We start from the raw sequence: 22,448 nt of genomic DNA on the forward strand, positions 1-22,448 counted from the left end.
GTACATTAAAAATATTTCCACTATAAATCTGGGGGAAAAAATGATACAAATGAACTTATTTACAAAACGGAAACAGACTCACAGACACAGAAAACAAACTTATGGTTACCGAAGGGGAAAGACGGGGAGGGAATTATTAGGAGTTCGGGATGAACAGATTCACATTACTAGGTATAAAATAGATAAACAACAAGGACCTACTGTACAGCACAGGAAACTCTACTCGGTATGTTGCAAAGACCTACAATGGAAAACAATCTGAAAAAAAATATACATATATACAACGGAATCACTTTGCTACACCTGAAACTAACACAATATTGCAAATCAACTATACTTCAATTAAAAATTAAGAAAATAAAGACCAACCCCTAGATACCAGGGAGAAAAATAAAAGGCAATTAAACTAACTCAATAACTTAACTAAATAAACTAGACCTTCAAAGTCAGAGAGGCATAGACCTTCAAAGGTTCGTGGAAATAAGAGAAAGTCATTTCTTTTCAATCTCAAATTAACTTTAGCAAATTTCCTATGAGGTGTTCTCAGCTGATTCTTTTCTAACAAAAAGAGACCCAAGAGCCCTTCTGAAAATACTTGGGAAGTACTGTGGTCTGGACCTCGGGGATTCCAGGAAGCAGCCACAAGAGCTATGCTTCTCAAATGTGTAGGCGCACCGGTCTCCTAGGAGCCGTATGTACTGGTACAGACCCTGCCCCGGCAGGTCGGTCCGGGGAGTGAGATCCTGGTGGTGAGGCTGGTGCTCTGGCCGAGCGGCCCACACACACCGGCTGTTTCTTCTGCTGCCCTGGAAAGGACTAGGGCTGATTCTGCTCCATCGCTCGTGCCCGAAGTGGGGAGAGAAGCCCCACTCGGTCTGTGCAAGACCTCCTGCACATGAGGTTCTGTCAACCTTGCTGATTTTTTTTTTTTTTTTTTTGCGGTACGTGGGCCTCTCACTGCTGTGGCCTCTCCCGTTGCGGCACACAGACTCCGGACGCGCAGGGTCAGTGACCATGGCTCACGGGCCCAGCCGCTCTGCGGCATGTGGGATCTTCCCGGACCGGGGCACGAACCCGCGTCCCCTGCATCGGCAGGCGGACTCTCAACCACTGCGCCACCAGGGAAGCCCCCTGGCTGATTTTTAACTACTAAAAATAAACATACTCCTTGTCGGTTACCCATTTTAAATACAGCAGTGTTCGTATCAATCCCGAACTCCCAATGTATCCCTCCCCCCTCTCCCTGACCCTCCCCCCCCGTAACCATAAGTTCGTTCTCTGAGTCTATGAGTCTGTTTCTGTTTTGTAAATAAGTTCAACCAGCGAGGACCTTCTGTAGAGCACAGGGAACTGGGTACAGTATTATGTAACAACCTAAATGGGAAAAGAATTTGAAAAAGAATAGATACATGTATATGTTAGAAAGAAAGAAAGAAAGAAACAGAATTCAACTGATAAAATTAATGAATGAAATGAGATGCCTTGATATTCAAAAAAAAAAAAAAGATATACCTTCCAGGTGGGGAGCCCATGCTCAGAAATTCTTGAAGACTTCCAGATCTTTCTGTGACACCGGAGGGGCCATGTTCCAGTCGTTCTCGGGATAAGCTTCGAAGTTGGAGGTGTCACCCTCGCTGCACACTTTGGGCACGATGGGAGGCTGGGGGATCAACAAGACCCAACACCGTGTTACAGAGGAACAGCGCGTGCCAGGATGTTATTACGCTCAGCGCACATTATTGCACTTTGCACAGACCGTGTTTTTTTACAAATGGAAGCTTTGCAGCAACCCTACCCTGAGCAAGTCTATTGGGATCCTTTTTCCAACCACACTGGCTCACTTCGGGTCTGTGTCACATTTTGACAATTCTCACAGTTCAAACTTTTCCACTACGATTATATTTGTTATGTTGATCTGTGACCAGTGATCTTTGATGTTACTACTGAAATTGTGTTTGTTTTGTTTTCTTTTGTACTTTGGAATTAAGGTACGGACACTTTTTTTAGACATAGTGTGACTGTATGGTTAATAGATTACACGATAGTATATATTGTACATAACTTAATTTTTCTTCTTTTTAATTTTTGGCCACGCCTTGGTTTGCGGGAATCTTAGCTCCCGGACCAGGGATCGAACCCTCACCCTTGGTAGTGAAAGCACACAGTCCTAACCACTGGACCACCAGGGAATTCCCTATACATAACTTTTATACGTGCTGCGAAACCAAAAAATTAGCGTGACTCGCTTTATTGTGGTACTCTGGAACCAAGCTTACAGTATCTCCGAGGTCTACCCATACATCCCTCTATGTCTACAGCTTTATGTGAAAATGTAATAAGAACTGGAAAACAACAGAGCTGCTTTTCTTTGTTTATGAACAGGAAAAACTTGGAATTAAAGATATTGCAAGTGAGGTGTCAACTATCAGATTGATGAATGCTTACACAGTTTGAAGAATTTAGGGAAGAAGGAAGGTACCCAGCACTTGCTTCTTAAATTCTAGAACTGAGGACCACCTGGACTGCTTGTTAAATTCAGATTCCCAGGTCGGGGACATTCTGATGTAGCTGGTCCTGTGGCCACACTTTGGAAAATTCCAGAAAGATGGAAAGAGCTCCAGACTTGGGTTTTATTATCTCAGAGGCCAAACCACAATCCTGCATTGATAAAAATGAAGGCATTGGGATTGAGAAGAGGGTCAGCAAACTTTTCCCATAAAGGGCCAGTTAGTAAAACATCTTGTTTTTCAGGCCATACAACTTCTGTTGCGACTACTCAGTGCTGCCATTGCAGTGGGAAAGCAGCCATTGACAATCTGTAAACAAATGGATGTGGCTATGTGCCAATAAAACTTTATTTATAAAAAACAAGCAAGGGGCCAGATTTGGCCCACAGGTTGTACTTTGCTGATTCCTGCATACATCCAACTCCAAGATTCTGTAACACACACAGACACCAACTAGTTTTCCCTAATCCTATGAAACTGTTATGCTTTGTCCAGAGCCTTTAACACACGTGGTGAGCACCACCCCTCTCTCCCTTCCTCTGCAGGATGGGTCCTAACCTGGATGTTTCACAAGACACTTGAGGCTCACGATGCTAGAATCCTCAAGTCAAGTCCAGGACGAGGACCTAGATTTGTCCCTGTCCCAAAGCTCCGTGCTTCCTAACAGACCACAGCAAAGCAGATGCAGCTGGAGAATCCTGACAGAGCATGGGCTCATACGTGGATCCCAGGGGGGGACATTTTAACTGCTATGTGGACACAGAAATCAGTCAAGTAAATTAAAAATTATTCATGTAAAAAAAAAAAAAGAAAGAAAGAAAACCCTCTTGTCACTTGTATATTTCGGTGAGTGTATCAAAGTGCAAAGACTATGGAGCGGTCAGCATCTCAGAAACATCAAGGAACTTCAGGTGAAGGTGCCACGTTCCTCACCTGACTCAGAAGTTCCGTGCCAGAAAGCCTAATTAGTGAGGTTCACGCTTTATACGCACAGCAGACAACTCCCATCCCCAAATGGGCCAACCCACGCATGAATAGATCTTAGGTTGGCTCCATAATAGAGGTTAAGGATTTATAAAGATTTTAAAAGTCACAGAGTAAGTTTAATGGTGACTTTTCCTTCATTCTTTCTCACTGCATTCAATAAATGAGCTATTTCTATAAACCAGGCACCACGTGGACAGAAGGTGCATGATTCTGACTTTCAGAAACCTTCCAGCCCAGTCAATGGCTCCAGGGGAGTATCTCTATCTGGGTGGCATATTTGGAATCACTTGATGAACTTTTAAAAAGCTATAAAAATAAAGTCACACAGAGATACCTCTTTTTAACCATCAGTTAGGCAAAACTGCAAAAGTTGTATAACTCATCACTCTTGAGCTGGGGGGAAAGAGGCATTTTTTCAGAACAAGTTCCCTGGGAGCACAAAAGGATGTCATTTCTACAGAGACGTATGCTGCAAAAGTACCTAGATTTCAAACGCATTTGCCCTCTGACCCAAGGATCTCACTTCTGGAAATTCATCTTCAACACAAAAGAAACGTATGAAATTATTCCTTTTAGGAGACTGGAATCGGCATTAAGTGTCTGTCAGTTGAGGTCTGGTTAAGTAAACGATGGTAGAGACACGTAAAGGAGTTCCATGTGGTTTAAAAAGAATGAAAAAGCTATCCAGGCATATGGGAAGATCTCGAGGTCGTATCGTTAAATGAAAAAAGCAAAATTAGAATAGTGCACGTATAACTGTAGGTTTTGTGTTTCTAAAAAAGGGAGAAGGACTTCCCTGGTGGTCCAGTGGCTAAGAATCCGCCTTCCAATGCAGGGGACATGGGTTCGAGCCCTGGTCAGGGAACTAAGATCCCACGTGCCACGGGGCAACTAAGCCAGTGTGCTCTAGAGCCTGCGTGCCACAACTAGAGAGCCCGTGTGCCACAACTACTGAGCCCGAGTGCTCTGGAGCCCTCGCACCACAACTAGAGAGCCTGCGTGCCACAACTAAAGACCCGACACAGCCAAATAAATAAATAAAAATACTTTTTTTAAAAAAGGGAGAAAATAAGAATATGTGTATCCACCTGAGTTTACATTAACCTAAAGAAACTTTTGAAGGATACACAGAAGAATCTAATAAAAGTGGTTACCTATAGCCAGCTGGGAGGGGACAGCCTGGCCATGTATACCTATTAATATTGATTTGGTTTTTGAACAATGCGAATATATTACTTAGGCAATTTTGTAAGTCAGTGTAATAGAATAAAATACATAAAAGTTAAAACCTTGAACAAAATGAATATCGGTTCCACCCCTAGAGTCTGGGCTGGGGGCGAGGCATTAGCATTTTTTAAGTCTCTCCACTGGCGCCCAAGTGCAACGTTGAAAACATTGCTGTTGAGGATACCCGTCAGTCACATATTAAGTTCAAAGAAAGAAGGGCCTCAGAATACTTTCCACCTAAGCTACCACCATCACTGTGCCACATCCGTCCATAAGTATGAGACATACGTCCTACCTGTGTTATTCCCCCTTAGAAAGGGAACAGATGAGATTCATCATAGTCTCAGAGCCAGGGACGGATGGAGCCAGTTCTCCAAAACGTCAACTGCAAAACTGGGGTCTGAACCCCCCATTAGGTGACTCTTTAGCTGAGCTCTCCCCTGAATAGGGAACTTGGCTTATTAATGATTTGGGATGGTTGCTTGTATCGAATCAATTCATTATGTGTCCATGCTAAGTGAATGAGAGCTCAGGAGAGCTCTAGGCTGCCCAGGGACGAACTGCCCATTTAAGTATGTTGTACCTTCAGTTTCCTTTCTGGGACAGTCTCCCAGTCCATGGTCCGGAACCACCGATGCCGTTTCACATCCTCTGCTCCATTCTGCAAAAGAAACATGCATCATCAGTGAACGGAAGGTTGGCAGGACAGGAAAGAAAATATTCCAAAAGAACCTCTACGTAATGCCCTACAGAGAAAAACAAGAGTTTGCTATGCCTGCAATCACTGTGCCCAGAGTGTGAGCTATTAGGGAAAACTACAGACGAAGGCATTTGAGTTTCATGGGCTTTCCTTTGTCGTAGAAAGAAATCCGGTCACGGGGCTCACGTGTACACCGCTCTGGACCAAAGACCGAAGTATAATTATGATTCAGCCTCTTGACATAAAATTAGACTGACACGCGGTCAGGTCTGAGTTTGACACCTGTTTTCATCTTGACAATTTCCTCAGGCGAAATTACGCTCACTTTAGAAATGTATAAACTGAGATTCATTAAATGATGTCATTTGCTCTGTATTGCCCAGCGAGTAAGTCTGTAACTCAAACTGAGCATGTCAAACTTCAGAGACTTTAACAACTACCCAACGTTGCCTCTCAATCAACAATGTGTACAGCACAGGGAACGCTTCTCTACACTCCGTCATAACCTATATGGGAACAGAATCTAAAAAAGAGTGGATACACACATACGTACTCACTTTGCCGTACAACTGAAACTAACAGGACACTGTAAATCAACTCTACTCCAAAAAATATTAAAAACAAAACACAAAAACCAATGTGTAGTAAGGTCTGTCTAGTTCATCCTCAGCTGCGTTGTCAATGCTGGACGGGAGCCACCTCCAGTACCAGGACCTCTGAAAATCCCTTCCAAGTTCTCAGCCTTCAGCGGCACCTTTCTTCTCCTTTTTTACGACACTTGTAGCAACTTTTTAATCAATTAAACGCGTGAAGTTATAAGACAGAAACATGAGAAGTCCGTGACACAGGAGCCAGTGCATCTGAAGTTAACTTTTTAAAACGTGTATCAGTTCATATTTTTTAAAGTTTTAAGTGATTTATCCTCAAAAAAGAAAATTCTCTGTAACCATATCTCCAAAAGGAAGGAGATGGGGATGTCAATGTTTTCCACTTTTTTCCAGTCCTATTATTTTGAAAACTCTTTTCCTTTTCCTATTTCTTTCCATCCACATGTAAGTCAAACAATGACATCTGATAAATGTTACCTTGAGGGATGCTGAGAGAAGGTAAATGGGACTGAAGGTTTACTCCCTAAAAGTTCAAACTCAGTATGGATACTCAGGTTTTATGATATCTAGATAGATGACAGAGAGATAGATGTAGATGACGGTAGAGGACAGATGATGAGCTATTTAGATAGATACATTTATAGATGATAGATGAACGTTAGGTAGATAGGTGTTCAATAGATAACAGACAGATGATAGATGATGGAAGATAACAGATGACAGGTGATAGATACATAGGCAGATAGATGATAGATAAATTGATAGATAATGGAGAGATAGATGGATGAGATATCTAGATAGATGATTGATAGACGACGGATATATAGGTAGATAGATGACGGAATATGACAGACATATAGACAGACATAGATGACAGGTAGACAGATACAACAAATAGACAAAGAAGTGAAAGAGAAAGTAAGTGCTAGAAACTTTCCAAGTGTGGAGGACAGAGCAGTGTCCACAGAGGATGAAGGAGATAAACACAATGGTCTGTTTGGGAAATAAAAAGAGAAACACTGCAAATGAAGGAGCGCCAGGAGGAGAAACACATCCCGTTACTGGATGAACAGCCATCCGTTTTCACAGATCTGTTCCTTTCACCAGCGATATATAACCACTTAGCGTTTACTCCCCTCCCTTAAGGACCTCAACACATGAGCCAATCTCCATAAGTAGCCTTAACTAGCCAACCAATTTAACTAGTTATGTATTGAACTGTGCTCCCCATGAAAGGACATGTGAGGCCCTACTCCTCAGCACCCGTGAATGTAACTTTATTTGGAAACAAGGTTCCTGTAGATGTAAACAAGTCAAGATGAAGTCATTGGGGTGGACCCTAAATGCAATGAGTGTCCTTACAAGACACAGAAGAGGAGAGACACAGACACAGAGAAGCCCCGGGAAGACAGAGGCAGACACAGGTGGGAGGCGGCCACAAGCCCAGGGACGCCTGGAGCCCCCAGAAGCTGGAAGAGGCGGGAAGGACCCTCCCCTGGAGCCTCTGTAGGGAGCACGGCTCTGGGACACCTGGACCTCAGACGTCTGGTCTCCAGGATGGGGGAGGATGGATTCCTGCGGTTTTAAGCTCACGGTTTGTGGTCCTTTGTTACAGCCGCCCCAGGAAATGAACACACCCACATAAACAGAGGGCCCCAAGAGATCTGCGGGGTTCAAGTCTCACACATGGGTCTACTTTGTCCCTCAAGACTGCAACTGACAGGGTCAATGCACTGGTCCACGTCTAAGTTTATCCACAGACATCCAGAGCTAGAAACAGCTAAGAAGACGTCCCTGGCTTGTCTCAAATTCAGCAGTGCCCAAACAGAACCAAGACAGGCATATACAATATCACAGTTCATACAAGTCAGCTCCTTCCACGTTATTCCCCTCCAGATGAAAAATTTGACAAAAGCACACATGGTGTACAGCTTCTAAAATGCCGATGAATTCACACACCAACCAGCACATGCGTGTTTACAGCAGCACTACTCATAACAGCCAAAAAGTGGCAACAGCCCAAGTGTCCGTGGGCGGATGGATGGATACACAGCACGGGGTCCATCCACACAGTAGACCAGGACTCAGCCAGGACAAGGAGCGAAGCTCTGACAGGCTACCACGTGGACGGACCCTGAACACACGATGCTCAGTGAGAGAAGCAGACACAGAAGGTCATGTTTTGTATGATTCTATTTTCATGAGAGCTCAGAATAGGACAATCTATAGAGACAGAAAGTCGCCCAGTGGTTGCCTGCCACCAGGAGGGATAGAAGGCTAGAGAGGTGATAGCTACAGGATACAGGATATGGGCTTCTTCTGGAAGGGATGAGCGTGTGCTTTAAAACTGTGGTGATGGGGCTTCCCTGGTGGCGCAGTGGTTGAGAGTCCGCCTGCCGATGCAGGGGACACGGGTTCGTGCCCCGGTCCGGGAAGATCCCACAGGCCGCGGAGCGGCTGGGCCCGTGAGCCATGGCCGCTGAGCCTGCGCGTCCGGAGCCTGTGCTCCACAATAGGAGAGGCCGCGATAGTGAGAGGCCCCCGCTTGCCACAACTAGAGAAAGCCCTCGCGCAGAAAGACCCAGCACAGCAAAAATAAATTAATTAATAAACTCCTACCCCCAACATCTTCTTAAAAAAAAAACAAAAACAAAAAACTGTGGTGATGGCACAGTTCTGCAAATACATTACAAGCCATCGGACTGTCCACTTTAAAACGGGTAAACTGGATGGCATGTGAATTATACCTCAACAACGTTGTTTAAAAATATGAAAGTAAATAAAGTTATGACTCGTAACCTACAGATCACTGTTGAGTCACTGGCTCCTTTGGAGAGACAAGGAGATGGGGTGTAGACCCAGTTTGATTCTGCAGGCCCCAGAAACCCAGATTTGGACTCTGACCAATGACTGAATATGACAGGCACTTATAACGAATACCACTTAACATATACGGATGGAAACACTCACCTTCATGTTGCCCAATCTCCTTGTTCTGTCGACAACAAGCAATTTCTTAATGAGGTCTCTGTTGGGGAGATGGAGACAGAAACGCAGACATGTTGATACGGACCCATGCAAACACAGCAGGTCGACAGTAGTAAAATCCACACCGTACAACGTGGACACGGGCGCAGTGGTTCACACTGGCTGAACGCTTTCTGACGCTTCCTTCTAACCATTATCTGTTCCTAAATGATTTCTGCGGCGCAGAGCTGCGAGAGGGACCTAGCTAAGGGGAAGAGGTTGATTAAATCATCGTAGAGAAGAATAGCCCCGGAGCAAGAGAAAATGTGCCTGCCCTGGGGATGGTGAGGCTTCATTTCAGACATACGAGTCAGGCCATCCCCGCCGACTACGCGACATGCGCTTTTACCAAAATCGATGGTCTCGCTTTGCCCTGTGGGTCTGTTTTTCTGTGAGATTCTTGTCTGGCCCTCCTTGCCTTCCCGTAAGCACGTAAACTTATTGGATCCCTTTCGTGTGTGCTGGTTCACTGAGATCCTCCCTCTAGATAGCAGACGGGGGACTTCCCTGTGTGGTCCAGTGGTAAAGAATCCACCTTCCAGTGCAGGGGACACGGGTTTGATCCCTGGTCAGGGAACTAAGATCCCACGTGCCGTGGAGCAACTAAGCCTGCGTGCCGCAACTACTGATCTCACACGCCTCAACTAGAGAGCCTACGCCCTTTGGAACCCGCGTGCTACAACTACAGAGCCCACGCGCCCTGGAGCCTGCACGCCACAACTAGAGAAGAGGAAATCCGCACGCCACAACTAGAGAGAAGCCTGCACGCTGCAACGAAGAGCCCGTGCACTTCAACAAAAGATCCCGCGTGACCCAACTAAGACCCGACACAGCCAAAAATAAATTAGATAATAAATAATCTTGTTTAAAAATAAGTAAATAAATTGTAGGCAGTATCAGAATACAGCAGGACGGTCAACTATGATGGGAAACTGGAGATGGTTTTCAAGACTTCCAGAAGATGGGCTAGCTCTCAGAGTAACAGTTAAGGAAATAAAAAGTATAATGTGTGTGTTTAAGTATCTAATACGCTGACTATGCTGTGTATAATAATATCCAGGGACTTCAAGCATATAAGGATGTTTTCCAGGACAAGCAAACACCCCCGACTCAGCTTTAAGCATCTCAGCTTTCCTGAATCCAGCGATGCCCCAGGGTTATCATCACAAAACCAGGCTCCAGCTACGCCCTGGGCGCTGTGTGACCAGCTAAGGAGGCTCAGATGCGTCAGGTGATAAATGAGGGACCAGGGACCCAGGGCTCCTCACATCTGCACTGTGAAATCTCCCAGGTTCCCACTGATCAAACTCTGTTAAGGTATAACTGTAACACAGAGTTTCCCAACACTGGGTATCCTTAAGTAGAACTGGAGTCCTTCTAGACGTTCTCCCAAATCCATCTCAAAGAGAAAACCCAAGAACACTGGCTCACCTAAGGCTAGGATTTAGCCTTAAGGCTAGGATTTTGATGTGTCCATCGAGAACAGAGGAAATTTACTCTTGTGCAAGGCAGAGGGATACAAGAGCACTGAGAAATGAAGCTACCTTTCCCACACTTAGTGAGTCTCCCCTTCATTATTTTGACACACCAAAGAAACAAACTAAAAAAAACAAGGTCGCCAAACACCACACTCCCAAAACATCCCCAAATCCATGTGTTTTTTCTTCTTTTTCCCTATTATTTACAGCACCCTCAGCCCTATGAGTGCATATCCTTAAAGCTGCCAGTCCCAGGATTACAAGAAAATCAAAGATTTATTTAATATATAAATTTAGATCTTTGCAAAACAGCTCATTCCTGAAGGCAAAAGGTGCAAAGGAAAAGGGGCCACCCGATATGTCAAAGCCACATAGGAACTCTGCAAGCATCCAAGACGTGGCAGGTGGGCACCTCCATCCTGGAATGGCTGTGAGTCTACTGGCAGGCCCTTGATTCACCGAGGCTGAAATTCTGAATCCTACTGACTCCCCGGGTGCCAGCTGGCTTCTCCTCGACCACTTTCAGACACAGAGAAACACTTGTAAATAAATATGAGTTCTACCAAGTCGGCACCAAGCCCCCAAGCTTTTACTTCCTTTTCCATTATACATATTCCTGCAAGGAAACCTGAAGCTTCATCTAAAGAGACATTTGCCCAGGCCAACACGCTGACACGGTCCAACGCTGAGGCTGCAGGAACCCACAAAGGACCTGAAAAACTTCAGTCAAAATTCTACCCTCAGGGCCACCTGGTGACAGTCATTTGGGTAGGAAATCACTCCTTCGGGCTCTGCTTCTCAGCCAGCTCATGAAGATCTAGGCAAAAACGTGAAGAAGTAAAGCTTTACTCAACTATGATCTGCCGTCATCAAGAGCAGCAAAGGGTCCCAGGTTTCTGCCCTTGCTGAGCCCCCTCACTGGGGACGTGAGAGGAAGCGCCTGGAGCTGCGCACGTGAGCCCTCCCCCTCACCCTAACCCTCACCCTAACCAAGGATTCCAGAACAGCCTCTGCTGCTTCTCTCTTGAAAGTAAACTAGGAGAAAAAGACGGGGAGTTGGCAGGAGACCGGACGGAGATTATGCTTAGGTCTGTTCTCTTTCTGTAACATCTTCTTGTTCACGAAACGTTGGAAACGTACTCTACATACGGACGTGAGTGTAAAAAAGAATGAAATTGTGCCATTTGCAGTAACGTGGATGGACCTGGAGGGGATCATACTAAGTGACGTCAGTCAGAAGAGAAAGACAAATATATGATGTCACTTGTATGTGGCATCTAAAAAATGATACAGGGGCTTCCCTTCCAGTGGTGAGGGCTCCACACTTCCAATGCAGGGGGCATGGGTTCAATCCCTGGTCGGGGAACTAAGATCCTACATGCTGCGCTCATGGCCAGAAAAAAAAAAAAAAAGATACAAGTGAACTTATCTATGAAACAGAAACAGACTCACAGACATAGAAAACAGACTTATTGGGAAAGGGGGTGGAGGGGAGATAAATTAGGAGTTTGGGATTAGCAGGTACACACTACCGTATATAAAATAAACAAGGACCTACTATATAGCATTGGGAATTATATTCAGTATCTTGTAGTAACCTATGATGGACAAGAATCTGAAAAAGAATTTATATGTATATACATACATGGGTGTACGTATAACCAAATCACTTTGCTGTACACCTGAAACTAACACAACACTGTGGGTCAAGTATGCTTCAATAAAACAAAATGGATAAAAAAAGTGTGGTAAAATAGAAATAAAATTTACTATTTTAACCATTACAAATACATATATTAACAGAAGCAAATAAATGACCTGAGATTTATGGATCTTCCCTTCTCCTGGGGAAACATCTCCTGGAAGAATTTAAGTCCTTCCTTGAAAGAGGAAGGGGATCCAGTCTGATGATCTGTGTTGCCTGAGACTGTCAGAAGTTTACAAAAGAAAGAAGCAGCCTATGAGGACACAGGAGGTAGTTCATATTTATCTTGCTTGGAGCACGTGCACCCATGGCAACAGCGAAGTCACACCCACCGCGGGCAGGTCCCGCCAACATGCAGCGGGTGTTTACAAGCCCCAGGTGTACCCGGGACAAGTCCAGGGAGTCTACAGGGGCCATCAACTAGCAGTGCCCATGGGTGTGAGTAGGCGCTAATCTGATCACACCATTGGTCAATCGTTGATACATTTATAACTCAACTTTATTTTTTTCTCTTTATTTTGTCTTCTCTTAATACCCTCCCCCGATCCTTCCTCGTCCCTCCCCACCCCTCCCCTATAACTCAATTTTTAAAGTGTTTTGCCATCTGTTCGAAACAATGTCACTCAACACTGATGGGATCTGGAGCCTGGGAGAGAAATCCTAGACCATATTTCTTCATTTCTTTCTAGAGCAATAGACTTTTGAGTGCTGTATGTATTCTCCTTGTCACCTTACTGTCGGACCATTCAGGACACAGAAGTCTCCCTTCCGGATAATTTATGTCTAACTGGAGCCTCCTTTTCTTGCTAAAATCTTTTAAAACCCAGCTGGTGGGTCAAACACGACACAAGCTCCAGCCCACACGAACCAAGAAGAACACCATCCTTGGTCCATACTGAGCATCGCTGTTTAAGGTGAAACGAAACTAGATGCAGCCAGCGGCCCCAGGATCACAGCCGATCACTGTCACGAAATAAGTTTTCCCTGAACTTAACAGGTTACTTTAAAAATATGTAGCAAAAAAAGAGAGAAAAGTTTAGTTCTCAACTAAACACAATTAAACCCCATTTGGGGATCAGAAGAGGTTTGGAGCACCTATCAATGTATCTGGGAAATACAGTAAAACAGCTAGAAATTAGGACTCACAACGGTGCAAATGGCTAAAAGCTGACACACAGAGCAAGGTCGTTGGAAAACCTAAAGCATTCTTATCTTTTAAAAAATTTAGCTTTTCCTCCCACTGACACAAAAATGCACACCCAAAGTTTAACACCGAAGCAATGCAAAAGTTCTTGAAACAACGAGGGCGTAACTCAAAATTCTAGCAGGAGAAAGGACTTTAAGAATGAAAATAATTTAAGCAGGAGAGAAAAGATAAACTCTGCTAAAGCCATCAACACTTGTGCCAACCACAACACTAACTAAGGGAGGAAGGACACTTCTCCCTTCTTGTCAAATAACAAAACGGCTCTCTTATTAAATATGATAACAAACGCCTTTATTCGCTAATTGTAAGTGTCATTTATTTTAAACGGTATAAAATAGGGCTGAGAGTCGTTAAAAGGTGAAGTCTCATCCCAGCAGAGTCATGAAAACCTCTTCCCTTTTGGTGGAAAAAATGACCGGTCAAAACAGCTTCAGCCCAGCACAGAGAATAACACAGGATGGTACCCTGCTCGGCAGATGCCATAACTGGGGTCTCTCAGATGCTTTAAAAATAAACACACCCGATGAGGAGGGAACGGTTTACTTACTTGACACTGAAGTCCAAATGCCTGGGGAAATCGATCTTGCCTGCAAGAATTTTTTGGTAAATGCCAAATGCGTTGTCATCAAAAAACGGAGGAAACCTGTTAGAAACATCAACATCTATTTTTAGTGCCGAGCAAGTGTGGAAAACACCCCTGCTTGGTAAGGATGACTGTTTCTGCCTGACCCGAGCAGAACAGAATTTATTTCACCGCAGCTCTTTCCCCGCATCCTGGAGTCCATGGATGGCTCGACACCAGCTTCAAAGACATGGTTCCAAGAGGCCAAGCGTGAAGCACCGCAGCCCAAGCACAGAGGATGGGCCAGCAAAGAAAAGGCAATGACCATGAGGCCATCTGACCAACTATGAGGTCACTAGGGTGCCATTAAAAATGTCTCCCCGGGCTTCCCCGGTGGCGCAGTGGTTGAGAGTCCGCCTGCTGATGCAGGGGACATGGGTTCGTGCCCCGGTCCGGGAAGATCCCACATGCCGCTGAGCGGCTGGGCCCGTGAGCCATGGCCGCTGAGCCTGCGCGTCCGGAGCCTGTGCTCCACAACAGGAGAGGCCACAGCAGTGAGAGGCCCGCGTACCGCAAAAAAAAAAAAAAAAAAAAGTCTCCCCAACTAGACCATGAGTGGACCTCTTTGTATCCCTCCTGCATACGGGAGTGTGTAGCACACAGTAGGTGCTCAATAAGTGTACACAGGCCAAATGTAAGAGGATAGGTTACACTGTATCATATTTTTTTGGCTCGAGTACGTCATAACTTTACAGAAGCCAGTATGTAAATCTCCACAGTCGATGAATTCACCTCCATCCTACTTTGGGAGGCGAGTGACAGCAAGGCTGGTTTCCAGTTTTGCGATTTTAGGCACAAAGATCTACACTAGGGGTTGGCCAAGGATGGCCCACAGCCTCTTTTTGTCAATAAAGTTGTACTGGCACACAGCCATGCCATACACTTATGTATCCTCTGTGGCAGTGTTACCACAATTAAAGACTATAGTCTAGTTAGAGAAACGAACAGACCTAACCTTTCTAACATCTGGAAATAGAAAAACAAAACAATGTGACATAAGCTAAAGAAGAAATATACTTACAACCGTGAAGGCCAAGCAACTCTAGAAGTAAACCACTAAATGCGCACCAGATATCCACACGTCCCTGGGCACAAGGTATACTTTAATACTTCCTCAGAGTATTCAAGGCAAAGACCTTCTACTCGAAAGCAAAACTTCTATTTATTTTCTTTAGAAGGAGGTCTTCTAATTCAGTAGAATAAGCAAAATGGAAATATGAAGGGGAGTTTTCAAATGATGGTCTGATTGATGGCAAATCTCAATGATCAAAAATAATTCTCGTGTTGATTCCAAATCAACTCCTCATGTTTTTTTAAAGAGAAACAGTGTACCACGGGTGGAATGGTGGCCTCCAAAGTTACACCCGTGTCCTCACCCTGACTACCTAAGTGGGACCTTATATGGAAACAGAGTTTTTGCAGATGTGATGAAGTGAAGGGTCTGCGACGAGGTCCTCATGGAGAAAATGTGTCATACATACCTACCCACGTGCGTGGAGAATGTGGAACGCAGTACTCCGGGGGAGCTGGCATTACACGACACTATCATGGGAAAGGCATGTTACCAGTAGGTTAGTGAGCGGAAAAAACAATAATAAGGGAGAGCACTAACACATCTTGCCTGAAGGAAAAAGCACGGAGAGGGCGTGTCGGAGAACTCGGCGTGTGGAAAGCGGCCGAAGAAAGTGCCCTCAAATCTCTGCCTTTAATCCAACAGAATCCTTCCAATTCTTAATAAACGGGTGCTTGTCATACAGAAGTGGGCGTTATGTACACCTTGCGTTGTCCATGGTGAGATGTAGTCATAAGGACAAGCTGCCCATCCCCGTGAAGGCAGGCTCGAGACTTCTTTTGCCTGAAAAATTCATGCCAATTTTGCCATTTTCTCCATCATCTATCTGGATTCTTTTTAGATACCTTCGACCTACCTAAATCCTCCAGTAAAGAAAATGGATTGTCCAGAAACAGGCGCTGTCGCTGTTGTGACCTTGCGTTCCTCATCAGACCCCCAGAGACCCGTTACAAAATGATGGTCCTGGGACATCCCCAGTAGTCCAGTGCTTAAGACTCCATGCTTTGGACTTCCCTGGTGGTGCAGTGGTTAAGAATCCACCTGCCAATGCAGGGGACACGGGTTCGAGCCCTGGTCCGGGAAGATCCCTCATGCCGCGGAGCCACTAAGCCCGTGCGCCACAACTACTGAGCCTGCGCTCTAGAGCCCGCGAGTCACAAGTACTGAGCCCGTGTGCCTAGAGCCCGTGCTCCCAACAAGAGAAGCCCGCACACCGCAACCAAGGGTAGCCCCCGCTAGCCGCAACTAGAGAAAGCCCACGCACAGCAACAAAGACCCAACGCAGCCACAAATAAACAAACAAATACACTAATTTATCTAAAAAAAAAAAAAAAAAAGACTCCGTGCTTTCACTGCAGGGGGCACGGGGGGTTTGATCTCTGGTCCGGGAAGTTCCGCACACCACAGGATGTGGCCAAAAAACAAAAACAAAATGATGGTCCCAAACTATCGGCCCATTTTAACAGGGAAAGTACCTTGCAAGGCAGGTACTTTGGAAATGGCTTCAAGGAAAAGAAGAGTTTTTGGAGAGAGAAGTAAGAGATGGGCTGCTATAGTATCGCCCTATTTTGACTTCTCCCTCCAAGGTCCTCGGCCTCATACATTCCTATAAAACAAATATCTGAGCTCCTCAGAAAAAGGGGCAAGAACAAAGTACTGGGCCAGGAAACACCCGGGCAGACCATAGCTTGAGCCGAGAGTCCCGGGGCACCCTATCTTTGGCATGGCAGCTGCGATTCTCAAAGCGGGGTCCCAGGGAACCCTCGGGTTCCTCGAGGCCTTTTCAGGAGATTTGTGACACCCTTTTTCTGACTATAAATCTGAATATGGCTGCATTTTCGTCATATACCTCAACCAAAACAACGAATCACACCAGACAGAGTGTGAGAGAAGGGGAGAACGCAGCAGCCCACAATGAAGCTGGACATAAAAGACTAATGAACATGTGAAACAATGTCACTGTTTTCTCTAACTATTTTTAATGCTAGGAAATAGTTATTTTTTCATTAAAAATTTGATTTATGTTAACCATTAGTTTATCACCTTATGCCTTTACGTATAAACTTATAAACTTACATATATAATCTCAGTTTAATTTTCAAATGTGGTAAACGTTGACAGATATAACCTGTATACGTGAGAGCTCTTTGGGGTCGATACTAACATTCAGGGGCATTTTCATAACTTTTAGGAAGGGAGTCACTTTTAGGACAGACGGTCACTGAAAACTTTTAGGGTCCTGCGGCTGAAATGTTTTGAGAACCACTGCCCCGCAGCTAATGTTCTACATGGATGCAGCTCCAAATGCAGACTAGTTCCATCTTCCTGAAGAACAGGCGTGCGACTGAAACTCTCCACATGGGTGGATATGAAAGGAACAGATGATGGAAGACATCAGGGCTGAGTTGGGCGCTCCAGGAAAAGCCCATGAATGGGCCCACCTGTTTTCAATCCAACCGAAACATTTCTTACTCGATGAAAATAAAATCCCAGTTATGACATGCTCTCATACCTAATCACGTGGCTGGTTGTACCCAACAAATGTACTTCTTGTACTTCATGAAACATTTCACCCACCAATGAAAGCAATAAGCAAAGAGACAAGGCAGAGTCTAGCCTGATCTTGCTAAAGGTGCCAAAACAGAAAATGGAAATCCAACAGGCATACGGGAGACGGGGACTTGGAAGAAAAGGCCACCTCCACCATCTATGTAAGAACTCCCTCCCACTGGCCACCAAAGGCGTCTGGGTTCAAGGGGCTGAGAAGAGCAGCTTGCACCATCCAGTGATCTCGTGGGCAGTGAACACACGGAAGCAGATGGTGTCAGATCCACTGAGCGCTCCAGAGAGAACAGAAAGGGGTGCTAGGGCGGAGCGTGGCTGGGAGCAGCGGAGGAAGGCTCTGAGGGCAGGTTACAGGTGAGCCTGAATCGTGAGGACCGGAAGAGAAGGGACCGGCCGGGGGGATGCCCTCAGGCAGCTGGCAGAGAGAGGGACAGCAATGCCACATCGGGTGCTGGAGACACGGCAGGAAGGCCCGCAATCCCAGGAGAGAGGCCAGGCCTCTGTCTAAGGTGGGTAGATCTTCTACAGACCGACTCAGAGCCTCGTCTAACGAGGAGCTCCGGGTCTGTCCCCTCGAGGGCTGCTAGGGAGAAGGACGTGGCCTGGCGGGTGTCGGTGAGAGACCCCTCCGGTGGCTGCCAGGGGAAGGTGCCACGGGCAGGGGCAGGGGCTAGCTGGAGGAGACGTGAGGACACTCGGGGCGGGTCCAGGTGAGAGCAGAGGCTGGCCAGACTTCAGGGGCAGCCCCAGGTCAGCCAGGCGTGCAGTGTGGGCAGGGACGGGTGTCTCTGGAAATACCACCCAGAGAAGCCTGACTCTAACTGGAAATGTGGCAAACAAAAATACGCCGACTGTGAACAGTTCCCTCTTATGAAATGCAAAGTTCAGCTTACGGTGTTCTGGGTTAGGAGAGGGTTTGAACTATTACCCTCCAATTATTCTAATAATAGGACCTAGTAACAGATTCTAATGACATTATTTTCTACTGAATTCCTAATATTCTCTGAGAATACTAGAACTACCGTATGGCTAACCTTCTACTGGAATAGAATATTTTCTATTTCCTAATATTCTAATATTTTAATATACTACATCCCAAGAGTAATTAGAATATTATTTTAATATAGCATATCCTAATAGTATCTTAGTTACTATTAAAATAGCATACTAAACTATTAGAATTCTAATAATTATGGTTATATAATAACCCTCCTAATAATTCTAGTATATCCTAATATTATATTCTAATTCTACCCTGTCCTACTTTATTCTACTCTATTTTAATAATTTTCTATTAGAGCCTATCAATACTGTGTTCTAACAGTATATTATATTCCAACCTTGCCTCTCCTATTGATATTCCGCATTATTATATCCTGTACTATTACAGTCCAAGCTAACAATAAAGACAAAACAGAGGATACGTGGACCCCATTCTGCTAAACACGACTCGGCGCCGGGATTCAATTCTCCTCGGGCAAGGCTGCCCTCTCGTGGGCAGCAACGTACAGGAGGGAAGGTATGCTGCTGGCTTGAGTGTGGAAGCTGATCAAGTACAGGTGCAGAAAGATGTACAGTTTCTATACCTTCTTGGTGGACTGACGGCACATGCCATTTATTTCAGCGTGTTGCTTTGATTAGGACTTCCTGGGCTACGGTGCAAATGAAGAAATTTGGGTCTACGTGATTGGCTAGAGGTGTCTGACTAAAGAGCAATGGAAGACTGAAAAGATTCGATAGATTGATCGATAATGATCTATGATTGATAGATACTGATCTATGATTGATAGATGTTGATCTATGATTGACAGAAAGGCAGATAGGTAAAAATTAATAGCTATACAGTTAGAGAGAGATATAAATAGACGATAGGTAGATAAAAATAAATTCATAGAGAGTTAGAGATCGATACAGGTAGATGATAGAATAGGTAGATGACAGATGATAGATACATAGAATAGATGACATATAGATAGATCATAGATAGCAGATATACAGTTAGAGATAAATAGGTACAGATAGTAAGACAGACAAATAGGTAGATAGATGATGGATAAAAATGACAAACTAGATGATAGGTAAATATGATGATAAACAGGGGACAAGAGTGGGCAGATAGGTATATTATGTAAATAGATACCAGAGCTGACGACAGATACAATAGAGAAGATATACAAAGACGACAGATAGATACAGATGATAGGTAAACAGACGATAACTAGATATAAACGACAGACAGATCATAGGCAGACGATGAAGAGACGGACGACTGATAGATGAACACGGACAGGTTTGCAGAGATTCCCCCCTGGCTGCTCACACACTCAACGCTGGAGAAGGCCTCTTTCCATTTTTCTTTCCAACTGAAAGCTGTGGACCAGCCCTGCAGGGAATCACACAGGCATGGAACAGGCTCCGGGTTTTATTAAAACCAGAGTAAACTCACTGTCTGCAAAACTTACCAGCAAAAAGCACAGCCGCCAAGGAAGGCAGGAAAAAGGGAAGGGGCGGGAGTGTGGACGGAAGGCTGCACGTCAGACAGAAGAGCCCCGCGTTCACAGGACGGGGAAGAATCCCCAGGTCCACAGTTTCTACGAGGGGGATGCCTGCTTTCTGTGTCCATCCTGCACGTCTCACGCAGAAGCCACACACTTCAATATTTAATCATGCCGACCCCTTGAGAAACAGTTCGACTCTCGGCTATCTGGACGAGGGGCAACGTGACTCCTAACCTCCCCCGAGGCACGTTTGGGATTCCAGGGAAGAACACCCTCTTTCCATTCCGGCACACTCTCTGTTCATAACGTCCTCAATTGCGTGATCCAACACGTACGTTACCCAGCTCTGGGAATCACTCCAGAGCGTCCGTGCGGGAGAGGAACAGCATTTTCTTGGGAGACAGGGACACTTACAGACAGGATAGAACACCTCGACAGCTGTGCCCTGCTGGTCCCAAGCCTCCGCTTTTGCTCTTTGGAAATCAAGCCGAACGGTCCGTTCGTATCACCGTCACCAGCAGCGGGAAACTGTCGTGCGACCCGACCCCAAGAATCTGCCCCCGACCCCCAGTGCCCCATCCTGGGGGCGGGCTGAGCACCCCAGGGCCAGCGCGTGGGGCAGGGACTCACCGCAGACTTCTCCACGGAAACCCAACTCACCCCGAGAGCATCTCGAATATGAGGATGCCGAGCGCCCACCAGTCCACGGCTCTCCCGTGGCCCTTGCTCTGGATGACTTCGGGGGCCAGGTACTCGGGGGTCCCGCAAAGGGTCCACGTCCTGTGGGCAGAGAAGGGGGTCCACAAAACTCAGCTGTGCTTGGCCAGTGCGTGCATCTCAGAAGCACTGAGGGTTAGTCACTGAATTGATCAACAAGATGCCTTAAACCCTCGCCCGGTAGATAAAGACAGTAACCTTGTCTTCCCTGACTTCTGTCCTTTATAAACACACTGTAACCAAGAAAGAATCTGAGTAACGGCCCTGTTATCACGGCTGTGTCTTCTTCTTGGTGCTTACCTTTGCTGCTCAGAAGCAAACCCCTCAGTCCCCGTTTTCCCATAAAATGATGGGAAAAAGGATTCAAGGATTGACTCAAGGGAACGACCCTCAGGAACCCAGACGTCCGCTTTATTAATAAATGAGCTGGTTCTGTAACCCCCAGAGGAAACACAAAGCGACAGCTAAGTGCCTTTTTCACCTGCTCTGCAAAAGGTCTGAAGTGTTTTTGTGGGTTCGCGGTCATTTTAGTATCCGTGGTGGCTTTTGGAAATCCTCAGGTTAAGGGGTTCTGAGATGTTTGGGGTTTAAACGGGGCGGACAGCTTTGGAAAGGATTTTCTCCCCAGGAGTTGAGACTTGGAAAAAATTTAGCTTTTAGCGCCACCTAGAGGACAGCTGGCTGAAAGCAAGAGATTCCAACCAGCCAAGCCGGGACCCAGCGCTGAAAGCGGAGATTTCTGATCGTCTGGGTGGTTGTTTTTCATTTGGGTCGTCCCTTCTCTGTGCTGCCTTAGATCTGTCTTTTTCACAACAGATGGGAGAAGCAGTCTTCTTCTCCTTTTAAGAGAATTCTATTTATACTTTAAAAAGCCCCAATGTTTAATTAAAACATAATTTGTAAGGTTTCTGCTGAAATATCTAAATTTTTATGCCCTATGGAAAATAAAGACTGATTTTCCTAATTTTCTCTTTATTTGTATATCTCAGTATGGAGGATTTTGCTAACAAAAATTCACCCGTGAAAAGATAAAAACAATACAAACTTCCAGCTGAAAGATTAGGTCCTGGGGTTGTAACATATGTCGTGGTGACTATATAGTTAATAATACTGTATTGTATATTTGAAAGTTGCTAAGAGAATAGATGTTAAAAGTTCTCATCAAGAGTAAAAAATTGTAGGGCTTCCCTGGTGGCGCAGTGGTTGAGAGTCCGCCTGCCGATGCAGGGGACGCGGGTTCGTGCCCCGGTCCGGGAAGATCCCACATGCCGCGGAGCGACTGGGCCCGTGAGCCATGGCCGCTGAGCCTGCGCGTCCGGAGCCTGTGCTCCGCAGCGGGAGAGGCCACAGCAGTGAGAGGCCCGCGTACCGCAAAAAAAAAAAAACAAAAAAAAAACAAAACAAAACCCTGTGTCCAAAGCATAGGAAAATAACACGCTATGGTCATGTTCACGTTTTAGATGACAGATCAGCGATCGTGATTAATAGCCAAAAGGGAGACCACGGAATTCCCTGGTGGCCCAGTGGT

General features: G+C 45.5%; 1 protein-coding gene across 1 annotated transcript in view; it reads right to left on the minus strand.

Moving 5' to 3' along the window:
• Positions 1 to 1,534: 1,534 nt before the first annotated feature.
• PRKX (protein kinase cAMP-dependent X-linked catalytic subunit) overlaps positions 1,535 to 22,448 on the minus strand; it is a 77,596-nt gene continuing 56,682 nt past the window's right edge. The window contains exons 4-8 of the mRNA XM_065901234.1: positions 20,864 to 20,983; positions 13,994 to 14,089; positions 9,000 to 9,057; positions 5,305 to 5,382; positions 1,535 to 1,660 (exon numbers count right to left, since the gene is read on the minus strand). Of these exons, the coding sequence (XP_065757306.1) occupies positions 1,535 to 1,660; positions 5,305 to 5,382; positions 9,000 to 9,057; positions 13,994 to 14,089; positions 20,864 to 20,983 (478 nt within the window). The remainder of the gene's footprint in view (positions 1,661 to 5,304; positions 5,383 to 8,999; positions 9,058 to 13,993; positions 14,090 to 20,863; positions 20,984 to 22,448) is intronic.

Source organism: Phocoena phocoena, chromosome X (genome assembly GCF_963924675.1).
Source record: "Phocoena phocoena chromosome X, mPhoPho1.1, whole genome shotgun sequence".
Classification (NCBI taxonomy): Eukaryota; Metazoa; Chordata; class Mammalia; order Artiodactyla; family Phocoenidae; genus Phocoena; species Phocoena phocoena.